The following is an 18787-nucleotide window of genomic DNA, read 5'->3' on the forward strand; positions in this document are numbered from 1 at the left end:
CAAAGTGCACCTATAACTTGAGTCTATATGACCTCGTCTATAGTCTATATACATAAAAATCAAGAACTGCACCCAGTAAATGTAACTTATTTCTTTGGTTCACGGACAGCGCATCCAAATTGGTATAGGATAATGTTACTCAAGTCCCAAATACCCTCTTTGGCAAAAACATCTCCATGGATCACTTCTAAAGCCTCCTCCTTTGTGTCTGCCACAATTTGCAAATGCGATCCTGCAAAGGTACGGTCCCCACCTGGTGTGGTAGGTTCGTTGTAGATTGCACCAGCACAAACCAATTTTCCTTGCTGGACCAACTTAGGGATGTTCGCCAAGTGCTCTGGTCTAAACTGGGATCTGTCGGAACCAGGCTTATCGTAAACAACTGCACACCATTCAACCATTCTTCTTTTGTCCTAACTGAATTGGATGACTTGAAGGAAGTCTGGAATTGAACAGAGTAAAAGGCAATTTATCTTGCAGCTCTTGCCAAGATCGTGTTGTTTTCTTAATTTTATTTTTCAATTTCTGTAACCTCGAGGTTACGACTTGGAAAGTGAGACAATTATCTTTATCCAGCAGGTAAACCATGCCGATATTTATTGCATACCGAGCGTTTCCTTAGCTACCTTTTCTGAATTTCCACTCTTGGCGATGCTACCAGCAAGTTGATACTATAGTGCATCTCTCTTTCTCAGTCGCCTTCAGTAAGTCCAAAAGATATAGTATTTTCCAGAAAACTATCTCTTACTACACGGTTGAATTAAAATCCCTCCAATGGGAACCATGACTACTGCAATTGAAACCGATGATTTGCTGAATAGTTTCCATCGGTTATCGATAAATGATCAGAAACGTGTACGCTTTAAGGAGTTTCATCATCACGATCCTGGCAAGTATGTTTCCAAACCAGCGCACATTTTCCAAAAAAGTAAAGAGGTGGCCTGTTATACGGGCGGGAAGTTATACATTAATGATGGAAATACTACTAATCTGACAATCTTACCGCTGCTAAAGGAGGATATCGCAGCTTTGGCTCAATCAAAGAATACTCAGAAATCTGGCAGCTTCAAAAGTAAGTATTTAGGTTTAAGTTTATACGCAGGTTTCGAGGACTATGTTTTTACAATGTCTCCTGATATGTTAGATAGTGCGAAACCGTGTTTGGACTATATCAATGAGTGGAATAGAGGGTCCAAGGGTGAGAAGAAATTTGGCGAAAGCTATAGGCATATCATTGTGGGTCCTCGACATCATTTGGTTGAATTGACCATGGCGCTATTTGCTAACGATTCCGACTACAAATTAGTTTGCACTGTTTTGAGGGGGAAGTTTATTGTTCTTTCTCAATTTGATGATGGATCACAGCGTAACAGAAATGAAGGTATCACTTTGAGCGACCGCCGCACAAGGATGCTTTGCTATTCTGGTTTTGTCATTTGTAAGATCTGGTCACTGAACCGAGGCATAATTCCGAGCCAGTTTTTCTATTATGGAACACCAATTAGACGAGGACATCTTGCTACTTTTACGTGTGAGATGGATGCCTATAACCAAATAGAAAATCACTATACCGAGTTGAAATGTTACGGTCCCTTGAATATGAAATCCTCTTATCATAAATCAAAACTGTTGAGGACGTGGGTTCAAACCGAGGTGTCTCCAGATACCGATGTTGTGATTGGTTGTCGAAATGCGTACGACGGGACTTTGCAAGATATCACTCAACTTTCAAGGGAGTCTCTATACCGCAAATTCAATAACAAACACCAGCCCAGAGCACACACGAACTTTAATTACAACGCCCAGGTTGCTGTTGAATGGTCACAATACGCAATGAAGGCTATAATAAGGCTCATCGAAGGCAACCTTAACCAGAAATCGGTTTTGGAGCCTCAGGCGTTCGTGGTTACTGTGTACCGTGGACATGATATAGGTATCCGTAAATTGAAAGGGGTTCCGAAATACGCCGAAATACCGAAAGAGTTTATATAGTCGATATTTGTTTATAACTGTTTCATTGTCATCACCTGAAAAGTTCAAAATCTTCTATATTTTCTGACAATTAAAAAGGAACTGTCATTTCAGAGAAAAGCTGCTGGGGAAACTGTCAGGAGCAGCCTGAAGAGCTGCCGTATGTGGATATTAAGATACTCGTACGAAAGCGAAGATCATGGCACTGTATACGTCTCCTGTTGCTTGCAACGGTCAAGGAACTATTCTATCGGTCGCTCTAGTAAAACTAATGCATTGGTGATCAAAAACGATAAAAGTATATCACGACAACATATCAGCTTTCAATGGGTTTCACATGATTACGTCGACATAGTCAACGATGGGAAGCTAACATATATCAATGATGCATTTCTGAAACCAAAGGAGACAACGCGTATCAGTATCAGCGCATCAAAGGAAACCAATATCAAAGTTGGGTCGGCACCAGTTATTGTAAATCTGGTGTGGGAAGATGTATTCATAGATATGACACCTATCAGTGATACTGGCCAATCTTTGAAACTTATTGGTATATACCCCGCTGGATCCACACATGGAGTAAACATCGAGGACGCGATGAAAACACTTTGCATTAAAATCAAGGAAATTAAATGGCCGCATCAATTGATTGCGCTGATACGAGGTGCAAATCGACTATACAAAGCTGACTTGGTAGACTTAATGGCGCAACAACTTGTAGATTCAAATGAAAATATCTCTTCGTTTGATGAAATATGGAACCGTACAGTTGATTCGGGGCAGTATAAGGAGTACCCTAATTTTAAAGTGGATAGGAACTCTTTTCGAGACTTTACAATCATATACTTTGACAATAATGACTCGGATATTAGCGGTGTTCGGTCGTGTGTTGAATTTTGCGGTGGAACTCTTCTCTCTTTTGTTAACAACGAATCATTTGAAAAGTACGCTTCTACGAATGAAACATTGCACAATGTTCTGCTGTTGAGATCAGAGCGATTTCAAGTCTCACATCCAGTTTACGAAATACTAAACAAAATTGACATATGCTCGACAGGGAGCTTCTTCAAAGCGGTAACGGAAAACAATGTATCCACCCTTGTTCATCGTGAACTATTTCTGCGGAGATACACTGATATTACGCAAAAAGAGATGAGGAGACCAAAAGAACCAGTAGAGGATACTGCTGTACCTTTGAAGAAACGAAGGTTAAATCGAAGAAAAGTCCAACCATTGAATCCATTAGAGTTTTTTGCTGGTGGTGATACAGCCACAACAACTAAACAAAGTAGCGATGATGGTTTAGCTGCCACAAAGGCAGTTGACGAAACTGAGGTGTCTGATAAAATGCATGGTTCTGGCGATGTGTTGTCGAACTCTACTAATAATAATCAGGACACTGTGGCCACACAAGGCAAAATTTCACCAATTCTAGAAATGAATGCGCTGTCTGCAGAAGTACCTAAAGGTGATGAATCGTCACACGTCGTTGAACCAGACAGAACATATGAAAAAGACGACTGTCTCCCTGATAATCTTGAAGTTAATGGCATGATGAAGGAACCAGAGCCTGTGATAGAAAAGACGCGACAAAGTTCGATAAATGAATCATTGCGCACTCCGAAAGAACCGGTGGCAGAGATGGAAGATGAACTCGAAGAGGTGGATGAAGTTGACGAACCAACCCACTTAAAAGCTTCCAGGGAAGCTTCCAAAATTGTTGGTCCAGAAAGTTTGGCGCCAAGTAGAGACACTGAAGTGCTTCGGCCGAGACCGGCGAAGCCCCGCAACAGCAGTTCGTTGGTAGAGACCATACAGTCGGTAAAAGATAACGAAACTCGTCGTCTGCAATGTACGCTCACACCGGTTGATCCATCGGAATTGACCGATGAAGCGATCGCTGATTTCTCGAACATGGCTATTGTGGAGCCAACTGTGAATATAGTTAGAAAGAAGCCCGCCATGGTGACAGAAAGTTCTATCAGGAGCGATAGACCAAACTTCAAGAAGTTTATGAAAGTTTGGCCCAAGGCCAGGAAGGGCAATGATTCTTTACGGAATAATGCGTACTTGATAACGAGGGATTACGTCCCTATGAAGGCATACAACAGAAACGAACCTAAGGTGTTTGACGAGTTTGAAAATGTTACGAAAGCGGGTATTTTGCCAGACATTATCGAGCCACCTATACAGCCTTCACAGAGCCTGAATCATGACACTCCCCCACTTTTGGATGATAAAGCCGTATCTGAAAATGAATTGTTCGTTGCTGAAGACAGCGATGAGGATGAGATCCCGGCTGAGCACGCAAGATACACTGACACTCTGCCGAAAGAAGCGGCTCGCCCCAGAAGAAGGTTACTGACCACTGAGGAGCAAGCTGATAATAGCACCACACACCTTACCTCCAGCGGAGACGAATCAGATTCCGACGATCAGGGACCCCGTTTCAAATTCAGCAGACGCAGTTGACATTCAATATACAAGTACATATATATATCAAGCTCTCATTTTCTAGAGAGAACAACAACAAAGTGAAAAATTTCTCTTGCGCTTACACGAAAGGCTTGAATGGCTCCCAGTCTGGGTCGATAATTCTCTTGGTCCCTTGAACTTTCGAAATGTTGTTAACGGCCTCGAAATCCTCACTTGTAAGAGTGAATGTCAGCAGGTTGGCTTCGATTCTCTCCTTGTTAACAGACTTTGGCAAGACGATGTAACCCCTCTGTACGTTCCAGCTAATGACGACCTGTGCTGCGCTCACACCGTTCTTCTTCGCGATCTCGATGATGACTGGTTCCTTCAAAATGGGAGCGTCAGCAGACCCCAAGGGAGAGTACGCCTCAATTACAATACCTTTGCCGTGGCAGAAATCGACCAATTCCTGCTGAGGCAGCAGTGGGTGCATTTCCACTTGATTGGCAGCAGGGACGATCTTGTTCCCTGGAGAGGCGAGCAAGTCCTTCAGGTTGTTGATAGAGAAGTTGGACACCCCAATAGCTCTTGTTTTGCCCGTCTCCGGTAGTTTCTGCATCAACTCCCACGTCTTGACGAAGTTCCAGTCGGTGATGTCGATATCACGCTTCCCGTTGGGGAGCGTGGGGAAGCCGATCTTGTCGCCCTCGGGCATGTTCTCGCCCCTCATCCGCACGGGCCAGTGCATCAAGTACAAGTCGACGTAGTCCAGCCCTAACCGTTTTAGCGACTGGTCCAACGCCAGCTCCGGTTCCTTGTGTTGCGTGCACCACAGCTTCGTGGTCACGAAGATCTCCCCCCGCGGGACACCAGACTCCCTGATGGCCCTCCCCACTTCTGCCTCGTTGCCGTAGATGGCCGCGGTGTCAATGTGCCTGTACCCAGCCCGCAAGGCGGCGATGACAGAATCGTAAGCGTCCGTGGCAGCCGCGGACCTCCATGTTCCGAGCCCAATGGCGCGAATTGTCGCGCCCGTGTTCAACTTAAGCAGAGAAGTGTTCTTGGATAGCGTGGCAGACATTGTTTCCGTCGTTTACAGGCAGGTATGTGCTTGGAATGGTATAGGCAAAAAAGATAAGAAGCGATTACAAAGAATGCAGTCTAGAACACTAAGACGAGTACAGCCCCAATTGGCGTTACTAAAGGTCTTTTCACCCTCCCTTTTATACATCCAATTAACCGAATGCCTTGTTGCAACAGGTTGACCTGCGGCAGTTTCTTGTCTTCGAGATCAAAGGGCTGTTCTTCCTCGAGGGGAGGGGTGTATTATGTAATTGAGTCTAGATGGGCGGTGTTACGTTGTCCCTGTGGGGCAGTTCAGTCCGTGTGTGGGGTGGGCGGGACACGTATCTCTTGACAGAGGTGGCGCTCTGTGCCACGGTCTCGCCCCTCTGTGCTCCGAGGTCTGTGCGGAGATAAGAGACACGGAGATAAGAGTTCCCAACAGCAGCACCAGGGTGCAATGGTAGACGGTGTTACAACTTGGCTACGTTGTATCCTCTGTGTTTGGGCGTGTTGGCATCGTCCAATGGCACCCTTACTGTGCGGGTTTTACACTAGTACATGTCTACATATGCTATACGAGCTCTTCTGTGAGACAACCCACCAGCGTCTCAGGAAGAACTTGTTCTTGAGGTCCTGTTCGATGTCATCCTGATCCACAAGGTACTGTGGGTGTCTCAGCAGTTCCTGCACGAATGATGCGAGCAGGAAGTTGAAATACAGTCTGAATACAAGACTGACCATCGTGATGATGATCGTGAAAACGTACTCGTAGCTCTCCGTGGCCCCCTGCGTGTCTATCTCTGCGCCACGTTTGACAAGACGCGCCACCGCACTGGCGGCAGTACCCATCGCAGCGTCTGTGTTGCTCTCCTCGGCGAACCAGACACCTGTAAACCATAGTGTGAACAGACACGTCAGTACCGTATCAATTGAAAACACAACTACTATCTGCGAGAAAGTGAGCAGTTTGGGTTTGTGGATTTGGTACAACCCTTGGGCGTACACCACCAGAGTGAACACAGACCACAGGTAGCTCGCCCACTGCATCAGGTCCAGCGGGTGGCCCGTGAATAGCGCCAGGATACCGAATGCACCGCTACATTTGTTCAGCAGGGTCACACCAAGGACAATTTCCACACCTATGTATAATGGGAAGATACCGAAGAAGGTCTATTTAGAATTGGGTCAAGAACTGCTCGTTAGTACGCATTGAAGGGGAACAAACCAAAACAAACCCCCCAAAAAACAGTGTTTGTAAGCTTGAAAAAGGTGAATGGGGAGTCTCACATACTTTCGGCAAAGACGAAGATAGTTTAGTCATTTGTAGTAGGATCTGTACTATCAGAAATTCTCTCTGGAGCGAAGAACAACGTCGTGTCTTTGTTGCTGTTCTCAGTGAAAAGTTGAACTTTTAAGCGTCAAAAAATACTCACTTAAAAATTTTAATTCTAAAGAACTTTGCGATGAGATGAGCTGTTTGTGCGTGGGGGAGATTGTGGGAAGGGCAAGCGAAAAGGTACCAGGACTGGTTTAGTTGCGATGTCTGTAGAGGAGAAGTTTGAGAAGCTGTCAATTGACCACCATGTGAAGGATGACACAGCGAACAACAAACTTCTGGACAAGTATGCCCACAAGATCAAGAATGACCAGTTTTCGTTCTCGAAAGTAAAGAAAACGACGAAGGATAAAGCCAATAGGGCCACCGTGGAGAATGTGCTGGACCCGCGGACGATGCGGTTTTTGCAAGCGCTGATGAACAGGGGCATTATTTCGGATTTCAACGGGTGTTTGAGTACGGGGAAGGAGGCTAATGTGTACCATGCGTTTGCAGGGGACGGTGTCTCGAGGGCTAGTGGCACTCTTCCGGATGAGGAGTCCCTATTGGCGAGATTGACTCAGGAAGAGAGGGCTGTGCAGGCCAGTGTTGGCGGTAAGAAAGAGTACGCGATTAAGATCTTCAAGACATCGATATTGGTATTTAAAGACAGGGAACGGTACGTCGACGGTGAGTTCCGGTTCAGGAACTCGCGGTCACAGCACAACCCGCGTAAGATGATCAAGATCTGGGCAGAGAAGGAGTTCCGGAACTTGAAGAGAATATACCAGTCCGGTGCAGTCCCAGTTCCGAAACCAGTAGAGGTGAAGAACAACGTGCTAGTGATGGAGTTCTTGAACCGTGGCGATGGGTTCGCGTCCCCCAGACTAAGGGATTACCCATATAAGGACACGGACAGTATTAGACAGTACTACTGTACTTTGGTGGCGTACATGAGGCTAATGTACCAGGTCTGTGGGCTGGTCCATGCGGATCTTTCAGAATACAATGTGTTGGTACACAACGACCGACTGTACATCATTGATGTGTCGCAGAGTGTGCAGCCCGAACATCCAATGAGTTTGGATTTCCTGCGAATGGATATAAAGAATGTCAACTTGTATTTCGGGAAGATGGGCATCGATATCTTCCCCGAAAGAATCATCTTCCAGTTCGTGATATCAGAGTCGCTCGATAAATTTGAGGGTGACTACAAGAGCTCCAAAGATTTGACAGAGTACGTTGAGTCGAACCTCCCAGTGAAGAAAACGGAACAGGACGAGATGGAGGACGAAGTGTTCAGGTCGCTGTACCTCGTTAGGAACTTGGAAGGGTTGGAGGAAAGAGACTTTGACAGATTCACAGAGGGGAAGTTTGATCTATTGAAGAGTCTGCTGGCTCACGACATGGAAAAGAATTTCACCGCTGCTGAGCAGCAATTTGAGTTCGATGACGAAAACGATTCATCAAGTGGGTCTCAAGATGACGATGGAGAAGACGAAGACGAAGAGGAGAGTGATGGCGAAGACGAAGAAGACGTCTACTACACCACAGATGACGAGGACAAAGTTCTTAAGGGGAAGAAGTACGAGGATAAAGATGCAAAGAAACTGCGGAAGCAGGAAGCAAAGGATGCGAAGCGCGAAAAGCGGAAGACCAAAGTGAAGAAGCACATAAAAAAGAAGCTGGTCAACAAGACCAAATCTAAGAAGTGAACTCTGAACGGAGGGGACCTTTCAACACCACCATTTGCACTGATATATCTCCAGTTTATAATACTTCAACCATCTTTATTGACCACTGAAAAAAAAATGTGAATAAAATTTTTTTACTACATATCGATTGAGCTCATCGCTTACTTTTGCTGGTTGTAGTGGTTGAATTGTTACGATCACAGAGGTGTTAGATACTAAGGACAGACGCAGGTAAACATGTCTGATAAGATGTCTAGTGATCCTAGATTTTCAGGTGTCTACAATGACCCCAAATTTAGATCTACTAAGGAAAAGAAGCTGAAGGTCAAGCTGGACAGCCGTTTCAGCAAGAAAGATCTGGAAGTGAAGAAGAAGGCTAAAGTCGACAAATACGGTAGAAAGATCAAGAATGGGGATGCAAACAAGAAAGAGTTGGAGGATTTCGACAAATATTTCGAGAAGGAAGATGAAGCGAAGGAAAGTGAAGATGCCGAGGCACCAGAGGCGCCCGTCAAAGTCGTTGTGGACAGGGCTCGTGGAGAAGTTCCCGATGACTATGTCAGCTCTGCTGATGAGTTTACATCATCCGATTCCGAGTCTTCTGGTTCCTCTGAGTCCGAATCTGAGTCTGAGCAGAGTGACGTTGAGGATGAAATCGAAGCGAACAGCGGCAAACCTGAATCTGGTGATCCGTCCAAGACGCTTGCCGTGGTCAACTTAGATTGGGATCACGTTAAATCGGTAGACCTGATGATCACCTTCACTGGGTTTATTCCAAAAGGTGGTAAGATTGAAAGAATCTGTATATACCCGAGTGAGTTTGGTAAGGAAAGGTTGAACAGGGAGGAGAAGGAGGGTCCGCCCAAGGAATTATTTCATAAGAAGAAGAGCAAGAAGAACAGTGCGGCGAAGTCCAAAGGCGCGGAATCCGGCAAAAGCGATGACGACGTTTCTGATGTCGACATCAAGGATTTGTATGAGGAAGGTGACGCGGAGAAGGACATCGACTCCAAAGCTCTGCGTCAGTACCAACTAGAGAGATTGAGATACTTCTATGCCGTCGTTTACTGTAATAATGTAGAGACTGCGAAGGCGATCTATGACAACTGTGACGCGACAGAGTACGAGTCAACGGCCAATATGTTCGACTTGAGATACGTCCCCGAGGGGATGACCTTCGACGACGATCCTAGAGACGAGTGTGAGGCGTTACCAAAAAATTACAAGCCTTTAAACTTTGCGACGGATGCTCTACAGCATTCCAACGTGAAATTGACCTGGGACGAAACGCCTGCTGACCGGGTTGAGATTGCGAAGAGGGCGTTTTCTCAGAAGGAGATCGACGATATGGACTTCAAGGCTTATTTGGCCTCTGATAGCGAGGATTCGGATGCGAAAGTTGATGAAACGATGAAGAACAGATTGAAGGCGCTTGTCGGTGGTACTTTGAAAGCGAGCAGGCCGAAGGGCGGTGCGGAAGAAGACGAGGACGATGAGGAAGGAATGGACATGGAGATCACTTTCACGCCTGGTTTGGACGAAGCACAGGTTGCTGAACAGGAAGCCGCCGCAGAGGAGGAAAGTACGATAGATAAGATTAGACGTAAAGAGAAGGAGCGTCGTAAGAACAGGAAACAAAAGTTGAAGGAATTGAAGAAGAACGCGGAGAAGGAAAAGAGGGACAAGTTGAAATCGTTGAAGAAGGGTCGCAAGAATGGTGAGGAGGAGCCCGTTGACGACAAGGCAAAGGCTGAACTTGAACTATTGATGATGGATGAAGATGAGGAGAGAGACTCGAAGAGTACGTTAAATAAGAAGATGCACTTTAACATGAACGAGATCATGCGTTCTGAGAAGGAGAAGAAGAAGAAATCGAAGTTCCAGGACAAGAACAGGATTGTCGAGGATGAGTTCAAACCCGATTTGAGCGATGACAGATTCAAGGAAGTCTTTGAGGACCACGATTTTGCTATCGATCCATCCCGTCCCGAGTTCAAGGAAACACCGGCGATGCAGAAAATCTTACAAGAACGTTCCAATCGTGCCCGCTCCAAGGGTAAGAAAAGGAAATCCGCAGAGCAGTCCACGGACACCTCTGACAAGACGGACATCTCACAGATTGTGTCTAAATTGAAGAGGAAGAAGAAGTCGAAAACGAAGGCATGAAGCGTTTTGTGTTCGGGCAGAAAGCAGTGAACAACGGCCGCCCAACACCCGCACCAAATTCTGTAGCATATTCATATAGTAACAGGGTATGAGATTTCGAGTTCAGCCTGCATCACGTTAGTTGTGCCACCTTGTGACGTTTTATATATTTTTGCAGTTGAAGCTGAGAGCCGTTGAACCTCATCGCCAAAAGTTCGATGTGACGGACGCGCGCTGAGGGTGTACAACATCGTATGGAACTTCTCAATGCGTACGCCTCGCAGTCAGAATCCGAGTCTGAGTCTGGCGATGCGTTGCGGCGGTCTCCCGACGAGAATTCGCTGAAGAGACGGTTCACTGTGAGCAAGGGCGAGACCCAACGGTGGAAGCGGAAAAGGAAGGCGGCGGGACCCTGGGAGTCCTGGTCGAGCAGCGAGAGCGATGGTGATGCGGCTGTGATACCAGATATTGTTGACCAAGATGATGTTGATGGTGACGCTAGCAACAGTGATGGTGGCACCACGGTTGACGGGGACATTGCAGATGCACAATCGCGGTACTATGGCCCTCCAGGATGCCAGAGCAGTCTACTATCTGTACCTTCCGATGTTGCTGTTGATTTGGAGAAGCCGCCGCTATCCTTCAAGTGTTACCTCCCGAAGACGGTCAAGGCGACCTTCTCTGGGCATCGCAACGGCACGAACACTTTACAGTTCATCCCGAATACTGGCCACCTGTTCATGTCCGGTGGAAACGATGCTGTAGTGCGGCTGTGGGACTTCTACCACGATAGGCGATGCGTGCGGGACTACCGGTCGCACTCCAAGGGAATCCGAGCGACGCGCTTTGTCCCCGACGGGTCGCAGTTCCTGAGCGCCTCGTTTGACCAGACGGTGAACCGGTGGGACACAGAGACGGGTACCGTATTGCAGTCGCTGTCCCTGAGGTCGACTCCAACAGCTGTTGACTTCCGCCCGCAACACGGCACGGACGAGTACCTTGTCGGGCTCTCTGACTCTCGGATCCTACACTACGACACGCGTGTGGACACCCGTGACGGGCTCGTGCAGACGTACGACCATCATTTGGGAGGGATCCTTGCTCTGAGGTATTTCCCGGATGGTACTAAGTTCATCTCTTCGTCCGAGGACAAGACTGTACGGATCTGGGACAGTGGGGTGAACATTCCCGTGAAGCAGATCAGCGACACGACGCAGCACTCGATGCCCAGTGTGTCCCTGCACCCTGCTGGTGGATACTTTGTGACGCAGAGCATGGACAACGTGCTGTACACGTACTCTCTGCGGCCCAAATACCGGCGGCACCAGACGAAGCTGTTCCGGGGCCAGCGCGGTGCAGGGTACGGCATTGGTGTTGGCTTCTCCCCCGACGGGAAGTACGTGTGTTCGGGGGACTCGAAGAGTAAAGTGCTCGTGTGGGACTGGACTACGACAAAACTTCTGCGTGAGTTGCGAGTACCCGGTAGGAGACCCATTACACAGGTGGAGTGGCACCCGCAGGAGACGAGCAAAGTGATCTGCAGCGGTGCCGCGGGCAAGATCTACATGTTTGACTGAGTGGGAGGGGGAGTAGATGGTTATGTAGTTGGGCAATATACAGTGATATATATATATCGTGTAAGCATCCCTCTATGCGTAGAACGAGACGGACTTTGACTTTCTTGCCTGTACTTCTCCGATGGCGTCTACAAAGTCCTCGTGTTTCACTGAGGCCTGGCCGTTTCTGAGAGCGATCATCCCTGCCTCGACGGTGACGGCCTTCAATTGAGCACCGTTGAACTCGTCCGTAGATCTCGCAAGTTCCTGCCAGTTAATATCGTCGTCCGTGGTCATCTTTCTGGAGTGGATCTGCAGGATCTGTGCCCTGGAGTCCTCTGTGGGCAGTGGGAACTCTATCTTCCTGTCGAGTCTCCCCGATCTGAGCAATGCGGGATCCAACACGTCGACTCTGTTCGTTGCCGCAAGGACCTTCACGTTATCGTCTGAGGAGAACCCGTCCAGTTGGTTTAGCAACTCAAGCATGGTCCGCTGGACTTCTCTGTCACCGGATTTCTCCGAGTCGAATCTTTTAGTCCCAATGGCGTCCAGTTCGTCGATGAAGATGATCGTGGGTGCCTTTTCCTTTGCAAGGGCGAAGGCGTCTCTGACAAGCTTAGCACCTTCCCCGATAAACATCTGTACGAGTTGTGGTGCTGCCAATTTCAAGAAAGTCGCGTTTGTCTGTGCAGCACACGCTCTCGCTAGAAGTGTCTTCCCCGTACCCGGTGGACCATACATGAGTGCCCCCTTGGGAGCACGAATCCCCATGTCTTTAAACTTATCCGCTCGCTTCATAGGGAGCACGATCGCCTCTACAAGTTCCTCAATCTGCTTGTCTAGCCCACCGACGTCCGAGTACGTCTCCGTCGGTTTCTCATCCACTTCCATCGCTTTCACCCTGCTGTCGAACTCTGAGGGTAAAGTGTCCAGTATCAAGTACGAGTCCTTGTTCACCCCTACGAGATCGTTCGGTTTCAGCGTATCCGGGTCCACGAGCCCTACCATGGGCAAGAACACCGTCTGTCTCGAAGAGGTCTTCACCACAGCGGCTTTCCCTCCCGCAGCCCTTTCTTCGTCCTCTTCACCGGCACCGCCGTCCATAATCTCAACGACGTTCGCAACGAGGTACGGCAGCTGCCTGTTGTTCTTGATCTTCTCCCTGTTGTCCTTGATCTTCTCCAGCATGACGTTCTTCTCGTGCTGCAGCCGTTGCAACTCTGACTTGAAGATCCGAATCTCGTTGTCAAGTAACTTGCTCCTCGTCTGCAACTCCTGCGTCGAGAGGGACCCGAGCTCAAGGGCCAGTCCATCGTCCCCGCCAGCAGCGTCCCCCACAACGTCCAATTCCTCCAGCGTCGCCATTACCGAGTGCTCAGTCGCCTTGTACTGCTCTAGTGCTCCAGTGAAGGTGTCGCCACCTTCAAAACTTCTTAAACTTCAACTTTTTAAATCGAAGACGTCGTGGTCGCAGCGAAGGGTCCTGACAGTGTTACTGGATCGGTGTTACGGCAGGTCTGTATGTAGCTGGTGTATGTAGTAGTTGGTGTATGTAGGTGGGGGGAGTACGCCTATGCTTGCAACTCGCTCCTGAGCGTCTGCGTGAACTCGTCGTCGACCTCCACGTCGTCCCAGTTCTCCTCCCAGAGGGCAGTGCCCTGTCCCTGCGCGGCACCTTGCGAGGCACCGACCGTGCTCTTTGCGTCCCAGTCGTCCACTGGGAAGTCCTCGAACTCGTCGTCGTCCTCTTCAAGGGATAGTTTCTTCTGTGGGGCTGCCGTGTTCGTCGCAGCTGTGGCGACCGTCGTCGCAGCGGTGCCGCTCGCCTGTGTGGTCTCCCGTGTCGCCTGTGTGTTGCTCATCCCGATTGCAGTCGATGCAGTGGTCTCTTTGGAGTCCTGGAAGTGGTCTTCTAAGTGAATAGAAGTGTCGTCGCTTTTAAAATTTTGTGGCGAAGACGACGAGAGGAAGAGCAGGAAGACGCTGTCACTCTGCTATCTCGAGGACGTCGCCGTCCTCGAGGTCCAGTTCCGATATGTGGGTCTCTGGGGACACCTGCTCGTCGTCGAGCCGTAGTTGCAAAGGTGCTCCGGCAGGAAGCCCACGCTCCATCCTGTAGTATTCGAGCAGTCGCGAACAAGGTGTGCCGCCGTGGACCTTCACGTAGAGACGTCGATTGTCTGCGCTCAGCAGTGCGATCTTCATCAGGGCGGGGGCGGGATTACCGGGGGATTCACTTGCAGCGGTGGCGGGGGCAGGAACGGGAACAGGGACGGAGGCTGCAGCCTCGGTTCCGTTGGTTGCCTCCTGTCCACCAGACACATCGCTGGCGGGTGTCTCCAGGTTCAACGCACGCAGCACCACGTCGACTTCCAACACCTCGTTCTCAAACTCTTGCACTACACCCAGCGAGTTACAGTTCATAAAGGGAAGCACGCGTGCCCCACCACGGTACATCCCGACGGCACCCTCAGTGTACCCACCCTGCAACACCTGTGGTACACGACACGCTCTCACCAACGCACTCAATACACTGGGCAACACTGTCCCCAGTGGTCGTGTGCCGATCACTTTCACTTGCACACTCTTGCCCAGCGTGCCCTCCAGTTGCGATTGGAACCGTACTCTGTACACGGGGGAGGGCACCGTCGACGTTGTAGCAGTCTCGGCGGGCTCCACGGACTGTGTCCTCGCCCTGAGCAACTCTTGGAAGAACTGTTCCTCATCGTCAGGGCCTGACTCGGCATCCGAACTCGAACTCGAGCTCGAGTCCGTACCCATCTTACGTCGTTTCCGCCGCGGGCTCTCATCAGACCCTGACTCTGTGGATACCGAACGGTCACTGCCCCGTCGACTACTCCGTCGACTACTCTCGCTGGAACTACTCTCCAACTCCAGCGGCACCGTCTCCGTTGCGGTCTTCTTCGGCACCACCGGGGCCACCGGGGCCACCGCGAGCACCGGCTCCCCAGCGTCAGACCCTGCCATGTTGAAGAAGTCGTCATCGCTGTCAGAGGACACCATCGTCACGGCACTCCTGCTCTACACTGTGTTGAAGTGGTTTGTAGTTGCAAGAGTTGTAAGACGTTAACTACAACTGGTCTGTATAAGAGAGTGCACCGATATGACAGCTCAATATAGGCTACTGCCTCACCCGTGGAGTTGGCCAGTACCTACTCTACCCAACTACCATCCCCAGCACATGACTTGGATGCCACAGTTGGTTGCAAGAGGGTGTTTGCGACATTTTGGGGACGTACCAGACGGGCAGACCTGCTGCTGGTACGACGCTGCTACGATATAAGAGGGCAGGAGGGAGAGGCACCGCCAATTGAGCGACAAGGTAATCGTAAGGTCACACCCCCCCCCCCACGCATGGAACACCTCGCGACAACTCTGATACACGCAGACGATAGGGACAACAGGGTGCCCGACGTCGCTCCGCCGATCAACGTCTCGACCACGTACCGCTACGACAAGGACGATCTCGTGCCCTGGAGGGACCGTGAGTCCCTCGAGTTCATGGACAAGAGACCCATTTACTCGAGACTCGCACACCCGAACTCAACACGGCTGGAGAGTCTGTTCTCGCAGATCCTAGGAGGCCACGCAGTAGTGTACAACTCTGGGCTCGCTGCGTTCTTCGCAGCACTGATCCACTACAACCCGAAGCGATTGTTCATAGACCAGAGCTACCATGGTTGTAGAGCCATTGCTCATATCCTCACGAGAACCACTGGGATGCAGCAGTGTTCCCTAGATGACGTCCCGCAGATGGCTCAACCTGGGGATGTCGTACACTTGGAGAGCCCAGTCAACCCATTGGGGACTGTCCCCAGGGATATGTCCCTTCTCGCCGAACAGGCTCACGAGAGGGGGGCCGTGCTGATAGTGGATTCGACTTTCGCTCCACCACCGCTCCAAGATCCTTGGAGGTTCGGGTGCGATATGGTCATGCACTCAGCGACCAAGTACTTTGGTGGACACTCGGACTTGCTCAGTGGGGTGCTCGTCACAAGAGACCAGCAGACCGCGGGGGCACTCCGCGACGATAGGATATACTTGGGGACCAACGTCGCAAACCTCGAGGCGTATCTTTTACTCCGCTCGCTGCGCACTTTCGAACTGCGCATCCAACGGCAGTCCACCAACTGCACCGCCGTGGTGGCATACCTCAACGACCACCGCGGTGACTGGCCTCTCGTCCTCGACAAGTTGTACCACTCGTCCCTGCAAACTGGGGAACCCTGGGTCGCGGAACAACTAGAGGGCGGGCACCCACCCGTGTTTGCTCTCACTCTACGGTCCATTGACCAGTGCAAGAGGTTCCCACAGCTGCTGCACTACTTCCAACACGCGACGTCCCTCGGTGGTGTCGAGTCCCTCGTCGAATGGAGGGCCATGACGGACCCACACATCGACCAGACGCTTGTCAGGGTGTCCGTCGGTTGCGAGAATGCAGAGGACCTCATTGCGGACCTGACCACTGCGTTGAACGCTTTGCAAAGCGACCCATAGCCATCAGCAACCTTTCTATAGACGTATATAACAGAAGAGATCACTTTAAGAACATCACTACTCTCCGATCAACAACTCAGTGGAAACGCAGCAATTGAGTCAGGGGATGGATTCGACAGGACAGGACATCGTGTCCACTGCAGTGCGTGCCGTAGAAGGTGTGGCACATGGCGGCGGTGCTGGTCGTAGGAGACCGCGTCGTGCAGCGTCCAAGAGGGCCGGGGACACGGTCAGCGAGCTGGTTGCTTTGGAAACCGGGATGGACGCGGAGCTGGGCACCACGGGGGATGGGGAGTTCGTCATGAATGGTGCTGAACCGGAAGACGATGATGAGGAAGAGGAAGAGGAGGAGGAGGCTGACGATATCGAGATTGAAGTCATCGAAGAGGAGAGTGAGGAGGAACAGAGCACCAAGAAGAAGGGGAAACGACTCAAGACACCGCGGGCGAAGAAACCGGCGCAAGCTGCGAAACGCAGTACCAATAGCCGTGCCTCATCGGGACCCACAGGGTCCGAACAACGCACTATAAGAAACCTTAGGGAACTCAGCTCCGTCAGGGACAAACTAGAGAAAGTGTACGGTACCAACGAGCAGAAACTGTTGCAGTTGGCCAAAGTGAAGGAGGGGTTTGAAACGCACCTGTTCGATTTCCCGAGCAGTAACATACAGCAGGATTCCCGCTATTACCTGGACTTCAAACCGCCAGCATTCTCAGAGACAGACACGACTCAGAGGCTCTTCCCCACCGGTAGAACAACACAGTACGTTGACATCACAGAGGATCAATTCCAATCGGAATTCAAAGTAGATGCACAACCCGTAGACGTTTTGCTGGGATCCGTAGCGACAAGTCTCTCCCCAAACGACCAGAAGGAGTTCCCCCTGTTCGAACACTATAGGAGGGAGGGACTTGTCTACAATTGTGGCAGTCTCGTGACAGACATGGCGTGGCTCAATACTGAGGACGACCGAGTACAGTTCCTCGCAGTGGCCTTGTCACAGTTCTCGAATAACGCCGCAGATCGGGGATTGAAGATGTTCGGGACCACACCGCACAAATCCTGTATACAAATCCTTCAATTCGACCCACAGGAACTGCGACTCACCAAAGTTCAAACCATATTGCACAACTTCGGGGATACATGGAACCTTAAATGGCACGACGGGTGCTTGGTGAACAACGACACAGCTATCGGTGTGCTCGGGTTCACCGCACAGGACGGCAGCGTACGGTTTATACAGATCCGCAGAGACACGGACGCACTGTACAGGAGATGCACGGGCACGGACGTGACAATCTCTCTCGTGGGCTCGTACATCAGTTGCTTCGACTTCCTCACGCCAACGACAATCATCTGCGGGTTTCAAAACGGGTTCGTCGCAGAATTCGATCTCTCGGACGACCTCACTGTCCCCTCCTTGTATCATAAAGTACTCGAGACGTACATCATATCAATAGCCGCGGCGACATCCAAGTTTGAGTCAACCGTTGTCAGCGTCGCATCCATCGACGGGTACTTCTCCCTGTTTGATCCGCGCCACATCGCCAGTACAAAGTGCGTAGTTGGTAGATCTAGAGGATCCAACACAAACCCGCTCGTGTACTCTCCGACAGTGTACACCTACCTGACCAGTGACGGGGGCAACTCGCTTCGCGGTATACCACCGAAGGCCTCCTTTGCGGTCCACCAAATAAATTCAAGGGACTCAACCGTGACCTCCATAGACGCGTCGAGATTACACCCGCTGGCATTGTCCGGTACGGCGGATGGGTCTCTCTACATCGATAATGTTGCAAGACGGCTTCTAACGGGTGTCAAGAACATCTCCAACACGCACAGCTCTCTGAAGCTGTGGAAATGGGACTACGACACGCATACTGGGCAATACAGGCTGGATCACAACTACTCCGTCGAGAAATGCTCGGTGAACGACCTCAGCAAGATCCGTATCGATGCCCCCGGTATCGTCATCGGCGCCGTCAAATGGATCCAAACGTCTACCAACGGAAAAGTGTACGCGTTCAGTAACAACGCAGGACTGCTGACCCTGGAGAAATTACCCATGGAATAGAAGTCTTGGCTAACGCGCCACTTCCTTGCTTATT

At 50.1% G+C, this 18787-nt stretch overlaps 13 protein-coding genes across 13 annotated transcripts; 7 read left to right on the top strand and 6 right to left on the bottom strand.

Moving 5' to 3' along the window:
- Positions 1 to 86: 86 nt before the first annotated feature.
- KNAG0C04880 (YciI family protein) lies at positions 87 to 401 on the bottom strand (the record flags this gene model as incomplete). Its single annotated transcript, XM_022607216.1, has 1 exon — positions 87 to 401. One exon carries the CDS (start codon positions 399 to 401, stop codon positions 87 to 89), a length of 315 nt encoding a protein of 104 aa, XP_022463835.1.
- Positions 402 to 774: 373 nt separating this feature from the next.
- DXO1 (Dxo1p) lies at positions 775 to 1992 on the top strand (the record flags this gene model as incomplete). The annotated part of the gene is made up of 1 exon (XM_022607217.1): positions 775 to 1992. One exon carries the CDS (start codon positions 775 to 777, stop codon positions 1990 to 1992), a length of 1218 nt encoding a protein of 405 aa, XP_022463836.1.
- A 141-nt stretch (positions 1993 to 2133) lies between these two features.
- XRS2 (Xrs2p) lies at positions 2134 to 4443 on the top strand (the record flags this gene model as incomplete). Its single annotated transcript, XM_022607219.1, has 1 exon — positions 2134 to 4443. The coding sequence occupies one exon, from the start codon at positions 2134 to 2136 to the stop codon at positions 4441 to 4443; it is 2310 nt and encodes a 769-aa protein (XP_022463837.1).
- Positions 4444 to 4525: 82 nt separating this feature from the next.
- Positions 4526 to 5467, bottom strand: KNAG0C04910 (uncharacterized protein; the record flags this gene model as incomplete). The annotated part of the gene is made up of 1 exon (XM_022607220.1): positions 4526 to 5467. One exon carries the CDS (start codon positions 5465 to 5467, stop codon positions 4526 to 4528), a length of 942 nt encoding a protein of 313 aa, XP_022463838.1.
- A 530-nt stretch (positions 5468 to 5997) lies between these two features.
- Positions 5998 to 6772, bottom strand: KEI1 (Kei1p; the record flags this gene model as incomplete). The annotated part of the gene is made up of 2 exons (XM_022607221.1): positions 5998 to 6621; positions 6743 to 6772. The coding sequence occupies 2 exons, from the start codon at positions 6770 to 6772 to the stop codon at positions 5998 to 6000; spliced, it is 654 nt and encodes a 217-aa protein (XP_022463839.1).
- Positions 6773 to 6990: 218 nt separating this feature from the next.
- Positions 6991 to 8481, top strand: RIO1 (protein kinase RIO1; the record flags this gene model as incomplete). Its single annotated transcript, XM_022607222.1, has 1 exon — positions 6991 to 8481. The coding sequence occupies one exon, from the start codon at positions 6991 to 6993 to the stop codon at positions 8479 to 8481; it is 1491 nt and encodes a 496-aa protein (XP_022463840.1).
- Positions 8482 to 8697: 216 nt separating this feature from the next.
- Positions 8698 to 10626, top strand: ESF1 (pre-rRNA-processing protein ESF1; the record flags this gene model as incomplete). Its single annotated transcript, XM_022607223.1, has 1 exon — positions 8698 to 10626. The coding sequence occupies one exon, from the start codon at positions 8698 to 8700 to the stop codon at positions 10624 to 10626; it is 1929 nt and encodes a 642-aa protein (XP_022463841.1).
- Positions 10627 to 10859: 233 nt separating this feature from the next.
- Positions 10860 to 12182, top strand: CDC40 (Cdc40p; the record flags this gene model as incomplete). The annotated part of the gene is made up of 1 exon (XM_022607224.1): positions 10860 to 12182. The coding sequence occupies one exon, from the start codon at positions 10860 to 10862 to the stop codon at positions 12180 to 12182; it is 1323 nt and encodes a 440-aa protein (XP_022463842.1).
- Positions 12183 to 12254: 72 nt separating this feature from the next.
- Positions 12255 to 13526, bottom strand: RPT5 (proteasome regulatory particle base subunit RPT5; the record flags this gene model as incomplete). The annotated part of the gene is made up of 1 exon (XM_022607225.1): positions 12255 to 13526. The coding sequence occupies one exon, from the start codon at positions 13524 to 13526 to the stop codon at positions 12255 to 12257; it is 1272 nt and encodes a 423-aa protein (XP_022463843.1).
- A 206-nt stretch (positions 13527 to 13732) lies between these two features.
- On the bottom strand, positions 13733 to 14023 carry SEM1 (proteasome regulatory particle lid subunit SEM1; the record flags this gene model as incomplete). Its single annotated transcript, XM_022607226.1, has 1 exon — positions 13733 to 14023. One exon carries the CDS (start codon positions 14021 to 14023, stop codon positions 13733 to 13735), a length of 291 nt encoding a protein of 96 aa, XP_022463844.1.
- A 124-nt stretch (positions 14024 to 14147) lies between these two features.
- On the bottom strand, positions 14148 to 15185 carry ESC2 (Esc2p; the record flags this gene model as incomplete). The annotated part of the gene is made up of 1 exon (XM_022607227.1): positions 14148 to 15185. The coding sequence occupies one exon, from the start codon at positions 15183 to 15185 to the stop codon at positions 14148 to 14150; it is 1038 nt and encodes a 345-aa protein (XP_022463845.1).
- Positions 15186 to 15536: 351 nt separating this feature from the next.
- On the top strand, positions 15537 to 16679 carry KNAG0C04990 (putative cystathionine beta-lyase; the record flags this gene model as incomplete). The annotated part of the gene is made up of 1 exon (XM_022607228.1): positions 15537 to 16679. The coding sequence occupies one exon, from the start codon at positions 15537 to 15539 to the stop codon at positions 16677 to 16679; it is 1143 nt and encodes a 380-aa protein (XP_022463846.1).
- A 106-nt stretch (positions 16680 to 16785) lies between these two features.
- On the top strand, positions 16786 to 18753 carry TFC6 (transcription factor TFIIIC subunit TFC6; the record flags this gene model as incomplete). Its single annotated transcript, XM_022607231.1, has 1 exon — positions 16786 to 18753. The coding sequence occupies one exon, from the start codon at positions 16786 to 16788 to the stop codon at positions 18751 to 18753; it is 1968 nt and encodes a 655-aa protein (XP_022463847.1).
- Between the last annotated feature and the right edge of the window lie 34 nt (positions 18754 to 18787).

The sequence above is a fragment of the Huiozyma naganishii genome, chromosome 3, assembly GCF_000348985.1.
Source record: "Huiozyma naganishii CBS 8797 chromosome 3, complete genome".
In the NCBI taxonomy this organism is placed as follows: Eukaryota; Fungi; Ascomycota; class Saccharomycetes; order Saccharomycetales; family Saccharomycetaceae; genus Huiozyma; species Huiozyma naganishii.